We start from the raw sequence: 8,070 nt of genomic DNA, 5'->3' as shown, positions 1-8,070 counted from the left end.
TCAGGTCCTCAGAGAGAGAGAAAGAGAGAATTAGAGAGAGCATACTTAAATTCACACAGGACACCGGATAAGACAGGAGAAATACTCCAGATATAACAGACTGACCCTAGCCCCCCGACACAAACTACTGCAGCATAAATACTGGAGGCTGAGACAGGAGGGGTCAGGAGACACTGTGGCCCCATCCGATGATTCCCCCGAACAGGGCCAAACAGACAGGATATAACCCCACCCAATTTGCCAAAGCACAGCTCCCACACCACTAGAGGGATATCTTCAACCAGCACTTACCATGTTGAGACATGGCCGAGTATAGCCCACAAAGATCTCCGCCACGGCACAACCCAAGGGAGGGGGCGCCTACCAAGACAGGAAGACCACGTTAGTGACTCAACCCACTCAAGTGACGCACCCCTCCTAGGGACGGCATGGAAGAGCAAGAAGAGCCCCTGTAATAGGGTTTGAGGCAGAGAATCCCAGTGGAGAGAGGGGAACCGGCCAGGCGGAGACAGCAAGGGCGGTTTATTGCTCCAGTGCCTTTCCGTTCACCTTCACACTCCTGGGCCAGACTACACTCAATCATATGACCACTGAAGAGATGAGTCTTCAATAAAGACTTAAAGGTTGAGACCGAGTCTGCGACTCTCACATGGGTAAGCAGACCATTCCATAAAAATAGAGCTCTATAGGAGAAAGCCCTGCCTCCAGCTGTTTGCTTAGAAATTCTAGGGACAATACGGAGGCCTCCGTTCACCAGCTCCCAGGTTTCCTGAACAGGGAATAGTCATCCCCGCTATTGTTACCATTATTAGAATCTCTCACTTACCTATGGTAAAATCACTGTCTACTTCTATCTATTCCTTTGTCCTCTGCCTTCTTTCTCCTCCTCTACCCCTCCTCACTCCAGGACATAGGGAAGGAGGTGCGTTGCGCCAACAAGCGTTATCTGAAGGTATAGAGAAGCACCACCTGTAAGTTGGATGAGAGGAGGTACCGGCCTCATGAGTGAACCAGAGGGAGACATCAGCCCTGCGGTGAGGGTTCATTCACCCATTACTGCATAACCAGTTAGCACTGACCTATGTACTGTACACTGAGTATACTAAACATTAAGAACACCTTCCTATTGAGTTGACCCCCTTTTGCGCCTCAGAACAGCCTCAATTCGTCGAGGCAGGGACTCTACAAGGTATGAAAACGTACCACAGGGATGCTGGCCTATGTTAACATCCAAATACTTCCACAGATGTGTCAAGTTGGCTGGATGTCATTTGGGTGGTTGACCGTTCTTGATACACATGGGAAACTGTTAAGTGTGAAAAACCCGGCAGCGTTGCAGTTCTTGACACAAACCGGTGCRTCTGGCAACTACTACCAAACCCTGTTCAAAGGCACTTAAATATTTTGTYTTACCTATTCACCCTCTGAATGGTACACATACACAATCCATGTCTCAATTGTCTCTAGGCTGAAAAATTATTATTTGACCTGTCTCCTCCCCTTCATTTAGACTGATTGAAGTGGATTTAACAAGTAACATCATTAAGGGATCATAGGTTTCACCTGGATTCACCTGGTCAGTCAATGTCATGGAAAGAGCAGGTGTTCTTAATGTTTTGTATACTCAGTGTATGTACAGTACGTACAATGTGTGTTTATTTTTCTATGTATTCCTCTATTTGCATTTTCAATTTTTCTACTATTTCAATTTTTTTCTCTGCATTGTTGGGAAGGGCCAGTAAGCATGTGACAAATAACATTTGCCAGTGGTGTAAAGTAACTAAGTAAAAAATACTTTGAAGTACTACTTAATTAGTTTTCTTGGGTATCTGTACTTTATTTACTATTTATATTTTTACAACTTCTACTTTTACTCTACTACATTTCTAAAGAAAATATGTACTTTTTACTCCCGTACATTGTCCCTGACACCCAAAGTACTCGTTACATTTAGAATGCTCAGGCAGGACAGCAATATGGTCCTATTCACGCACCTATAAATATAATGGGTTGTCATCCCTACTGCCTCTGATCTGGCGGATTCACCAATAACAAATACTGTTTATAAATTCAGTCAAAGATGTCTGAGTGAAGTGTGAATTCTATCAACCGCTGCTGTCCATAAACATGTAAAAAACAAGAAGATTGCACGATCTTGTATGCATAATAAAAGGAATATGATGTACAGCATTTACTTTTACTTTTTACTTCTACTCAGGCATGACAATTTAGTACTTTTTCCACCACTATACTTAAGCACATTTAAAACCAGATACTTTTACTCAAATAGTATTTTACTGGGTGACTTTCAATTTTACTTGAGTCTTTTTCTATTAAGCTGTCTTTGCGTTTATTGAGTACTACCATAGAAATAGAATCTCTASAAGGGGCTTATTTAGACTGGTAAGCTCATGGGTACACTCCATATGGCAATTTGACTGGTAATTTTTATTGAACCTTTATTTAACTAAGCAAGTTAAGAACAAATTCTTATTTACACTGATGACCTACCAAAAGGAAAAAGGCCTCCTGCGGGGACGGGGGCTGGGATTTAAAATATATATATATATATATATAAATACAGGACAAAACACACATCACAACAAGGGAGACAACACAGCACTACATAAAGAGAGACCTAAGACAACAACATAGCAAGGCAGCAACACATGACAACACAGCATGGTAGAAACACAACATAACAACATGGTAGCAACACAACATGGTAGTAGCACACAACATGGTACAAACATTATTGGGCACAGACAACAGCACAAAGGGCAAGAAGGTAGAGACAATAATACATCACTCAAAGCAGCCACAACTGTCAGTAAGACTGTCCATGATTGAGTCTTTGAATGACGAGATTGAGATAAAACTGTCCAGTTTGAGTGTTTGTTGCAGCTCGTTCCCGTCGCTAGATGCAGCGAACTGAAAAGACAAGCGACCCAGGGATGTGTGTGCTTTGGGGACCTTTAACAGAATGTGACTGCCAGAACCGGTGTTGTACGTGGAGGATGAGGGCTGCAGTAGATATCTCARATGGGGGGAGTGAGGCCTAAGAGGGTTTTATAAATAAGCATCAACCAGTGGGTCTTGCGACGGGTATACAGAGATGACCAGTTTACAGGAGTATAGAGTGCAGTGATGTGTCCTATAAGGAACATTGGTGGCAAATCTGATGGTTTGCCACCAACGGTAAAGAACATTTAGCCGCTCGAGATCACCCTTACCTGCTGATCTATAAATTGTCTCCGTAATCTAGCATGGGTAGGATGGTCATCTGAATCAGGGTTAGTTTGCCAGCTGGGGTGAAAGAGGAGCGATTACGGGGGGAGCGATTACGTTAAGTCTAGATTTAACTTTAGCCTGCATCTTTGATATTTGCTGAGAGAAGGACAGTGTACCGTCTAGCCATACTGCCAAGTACTTGTATGAGGTGACTATCTCAAGCTCTGAACCCTCAGAGGTAGTAATCACACCTGTGGGGAGAGGGACATTCTTCTTACCAAACCACATGACCTTTGTTTTGGAGGTGTTCAGAATAAGGTTAAKGGTAAAGAAAGCTTGTTGGACACTAAGAAAGCTTTGTTGTAGAACATTTAACATAAAATCCGGGGAGAGGCCAGCTGAGTATAAGACTGTATCATCTGCATATAAATGGGTGAGAGAGCTTCCTACTGCTTGAGCTATGTTGTTGATGCAAATTGAGAAGAGCATGGGGCATAGGATCGAGCCTTGGGATACTCCCTTGGTGACAGGCAGTGGCTGAGACAGCAGATTTTCTTACAATCAAGTTGTCATCTGAACCTAGGTTTATAAAAGCACCCTGACCAGCATTACTGCAATATCCACAACTACAGATATCACAAATATCCCGATACTGCATGGAATACGGAAAACTAAGGTAAATACTGAACAGGATGCAGTGCAAAAACGACAATCGAAGGACCTCGGGTCATGAGCTACGGCCATTGGTGTCTGAACCCTCCCAGGTCCCGGCAGACTGGACCCGCGAGACCTCGAGACGTGTGGGAGGGCGAGGATGGGCAGTCATTACTATACCTGTCCGTTGCTCATGACCTCCCGGCAGATGACTGAAATCAAAGGCCGGCTGGGAGGATTGCGCCTCAAATGACTCTAAGCATGCAGTGTCGCATTTGACTAATGCAGGCACGGTGATAACAAGGACTCTTGCCACCCACAGGGAGACACTGTAGAYKGGGCAGAAATGTTCTCATCACCTGAGCCGGATGTGGACGACAAGAGCGACCTGATAGCCAAATTCACATACACCAAGAAATGTACCTTACGGAAGCCGCTGAGGTTGCCCAAGAGATAGCCGAAGGAGAGGAAGAAGCTCTGCGTAAAGAAAACATTGGGCCGAAGAACCTGATGAGAAGCCTGAGGATCTCCGTGGAAGACATGGACATGAACTCTGTTGATGAAGAGATAAGTGGAGGTTTCAACCACTGCGACCCAGAGCTGCCTGGGGAGAAGTCTGCTCGGCAGGCTCCAGAAGGTGGTCTACCAGCAAAGGATTTTCGCCCAGGGTGGCATGGTTTCCTTGTGCGTAATGGCTRCCAGTGTGCTCACATGCCAAATTGGACAAGGGGTTCCATGCGGAGACCTGCTTGAAGATGCAGAAAATGGCTTTTTCAAATCTTATGCGACTATTAATCACACTGCCCTCCCTCCCGCCTGAATGATATTATATTTCAGCATGTTCCATAAAGATAAGGTATTTTTTACAACAAACAAAAGCGTATTTAGCCTATTCATGGATAGAATGTTTAAGCATACAGAGCAACACAGACAACAAAGCTAACATTAACAGCCAGTCAATATAATAAATACATAATCAGTCTCAGTAAGCTTGTAATAAATACTTTATTATAAATATTCAAATAAATAACATTAATAACACATTGTTAAATAAATAAATACATATATTTCATAAATCAAATAAATAAATACATTCCAGTCCTTAAATATAGGAATAAATAAATAAATAAATAGATTGACCAACATGATCTTCATTGACTAGTTTTGCTCTAAACCTACTGTCATTCAGCTCTAACTGAGCCAAAAGGGTTTAGATAGCTCATGTCCTACTCATCTAGGCATTCACAGTGTAGTGCAGTAAGTATTCAACAGTTATGCTGGCAAAGTAGTTGTTGATGATGATGTCTGATGATGAAGATGACAATCAGTGTTGCTGATGATTAACTTGTTGATGGTGATGATGATGATGATGAAGATTATCAGCACTAGTTGATGATGATGAGGAATTGGATGGTTTTGAAGATGAGGGTTTACTTCCTGTGGTCCCCAGCAGAGATGTAGCCCATGGCTCTGCTGATGGTGATGACCCGGAGGTGGAAGCCCTTCAGTAACTTACACAGATGGACCCTCTGGTCCACAGAGTTACCACTAGTCAGCTTAGGGTCTGCAACCTGCAGGGCAAAAGGAAACAAAGCTTAACTTTATAAAAATGCAAACTTTAAGTCCATAGTTGTGTGCGTGCCAATAACATTTGTGCTGTCTCAAACACAGAGGAACACATTTTTTTTGTGTACAGTTTTGTAATTGTCTATATGAGTTTGTTGTCATTAGAAAACTGAATCAAAAGAAAAAGGAAAATTCAGGGAAGGAAGGAATGTTTTATGACCCCAAAAAAAGAAATAGAAAAATCTAATCTTACATGTGAGGAAGGATCCCCGTGTGTGGATGGACAATTATTGAGTAGGTTCTTGGTGTCCTGGACAGTAGAGCTGAGGTCGGCCTGTTTGTAAGCCTGTAGTGAGGCAGCATAATGTCCTAGGTCTGCTCGGATGTTCCTCAGACACTCACTCTGTCAGAAGAAAATATAAAGATGGACAGAGATCAGACAATCAGACATATAGGAAGCAGTTGAAATGGGTGAGCTAAGAATGGGTGAATTATGTGAAATGCAGTCATTATAAAATCTACAGACTGTCTAAAGATCTAACTATTTATTTTTAAAACTGTGGATTTATATACAATGATGCAATATTTTAAGAACACAATAGTTACCTCACTGAATGTGGTGTTCCGTTGACCAGAGCATCTTGTGTTCTGAGGAAATACAGCAAAATGATGCATCAATAGACTGATTTATATCACTATTCTGTAAATCCCAATTATTACTTTCAATTAATACTTAAAAGTCCGAGAAAGTATAATAAAAATAATAATAATGAATTTAGCAAATGACTGTGACTTACCCTGTCCGTGTTGGGTTCGCAGGCTAGGACTGTCTGGGTCTTACTGTTTACCTCCACACGCTGCTCCGAGCAGTTTAAACCCCCAAACAGGTTTTCCTATCAAGGGAAAATTATTAAATTAGTAAGTGGATACATTAATCACAAACTGTGTGAACAAACTGTAAGCATATCAACGATACAGACTGACTGACTGAATGAACAATACATTAGATATGAATTAAAAGTTCAAATTCATTCGTTATAATTGTCACTCACGTTGTCCAGGAGCTTTCTAACATTCTTGACGAGCTCTCTGGAGAGGTCAACACACTGCCCGCATTYCTCAGTGTCCAAACTCCGCGGCGTGCGCACTGGGGTTCCCATGGAGACTTGCCAGAACAAAGSGAGCAGCAGCACACAGCTGGTCAAGTCTGTGTGGAGGGAGGACACAATCAGTCAGTCAGCACCAACCAATGCATCACCCCAATAATGCTCTAAACAGACCAATAATAAAAACACCCCTGAAAATGTAATTTTTTAACTCCATAAATGAAAACGGAAGACTATGTCAAGTTTGAGGCATATCATTTCAGAGGGTTAGTTGATAAAAAACCCACATCAATAAAATTATGTACAAATAAAATGAATACTCACATAAATAAAAGTTTGGCAGCATGATTCTGAGATCTTTGACTCAAGTGTGGCGTAAACTGATAGGTGTTGTCATCTTTGCTTCATCTGACCATTATATAGCCATGCAGCGCTCCTTGAGGGAATTCCCTGGACAGATTTAAACACTGAATACAGCAAAACAACAAGAGCCACCGAAATGAAAGCGACGCGTCAGTCGTGTGTAATTTCCTGAGTGGTCTCTGTTTGCATCGCGGCCAATGAGTGACTCCTTCAAGTGAAACTGGAATTAACAGCCAGGGCCTCGTTTCGATTTGCATGAGTAGGCTCAAGAGGAAACCAATGCCTTACAGTGAATGAATAATACAATACCTATATATTTGTTTTACATTATAGTTAAAGTAACGCAGTTAAACTCTATAACTGAGTCACATTCTCTTGTGGGCAGCATATCACTGCGTAGCCCAACTCTATCCAGAAACTTTGCAGCACCCACCGATTGCAAAAAAACTACGCGAGACATGCATTCCGATGTCAATGTTTTACTTTTGCTGCTTATTTTCAATAGCCTATGTAATTGTCAAAACTAGACAGATTAATAATGTTAGAAAGCATTTTCTAAATGATTGTGCTATAGGCCTAGAGATATTGTGGGTGGGTAGTAGCCTTTAGTCTACTTTGACATGAGCCTCTTCTCTAGAAGGCTGATTGTCTTAAACTACTACATTCATTGTTTTTTTTTTTTTTTTTTGCAAAGCTTTACATGCTTTCAATAATGCATTATAAACATACATTTCGTAATAACAAAAAACAATGTAAATAGGAAATATGTGTAATTTCCCAACTTTTGATTGAGTTCTTCACCACAGGGGTCAGAATAAAGTGGTTGTTTCACCAATTCGGTGCCTTTTGAGAAGTAACTTGTTTAAAAGAACTACGTTAGATTTCACAAAATGTGTATATTCTGTCATAAAGAGCACGTGTTCAACTTAATAAAAAACATGTCCCCCCMAAAATGTATTTTTAGAATAAAGCAAATGCCTATTAAGTGTCAGATAAAGTAACATGGTTGACCATAATAGGGTTGATTAGATGATTTAATCTTAAATCAATCATAAATCCCCCTGTGACAGTGGCATTTGGGAGGGGGGGTCGATTGCCACGGTTGACCAGTACGAAAATGTATGCACGAGTCTGCTAAACCATGACTAAA

General features: G+C 41.5%; 1 protein-coding gene and 1 long non-coding RNA gene across 2 annotated transcripts in view; one reads left to right on the top strand and one right to left on the bottom strand.

Annotated features, from left to right (window-relative positions):
- The window catches only part of LOC139022811 (uncharacterized), a 7,784-nt gene extending 6,070 nt beyond the window's left edge, over positions 1-1,714 (top strand). The window contains exons 2-3 of the long non-coding RNA XR_011473862.1: positions 908-1,067; positions 1,154-1,714. This is a non-coding gene — a long non-coding RNA (uncharacterized lncRNA). The remainder of the gene's footprint in view (positions 1-907; positions 1,068-1,153) is intronic.
- A 3,282-nt stretch (positions 1,715-4,996) lies between these two features.
- LOC111949782 (interleukin-12 subunit alpha-like) lies at positions 4,997-6,903 on the bottom strand. The gene is made up of 6 exons (XM_023967131.2): positions 6,882-6,903; positions 6,504-6,658; positions 6,249-6,344; positions 6,058-6,099; positions 5,705-5,854; positions 4,997-5,456 (listed from the first exon to the last, which is right to left on the bottom strand). Exons 1-6 carry the CDS (start codon positions 6,901-6,903, stop codon positions 5,316-5,318), a joined length of 606 nt encoding a protein of 201 aa, XP_023822899.2. The 3' UTR covers positions 4,997-5,315.
- Positions 6,904-8,070: the final 1,167 nt, after the last annotated feature.

This window comes from Salvelinus sp. IW2-2015, linkage group LG22 (genome assembly GCF_002910315.2).
Source record: "Salvelinus sp. IW2-2015 linkage group LG22, ASM291031v2, whole genome shotgun sequence".
NCBI classification, from domain to species: Eukaryota; Metazoa; Chordata; class Actinopteri; order Salmoniformes; family Salmonidae; genus Salvelinus; species Salvelinus sp. IW2-2015.
Note: the sequence above shows the minus strand (reverse complement) of the source record. Positions and strands in the feature narration are given on the sequence as shown.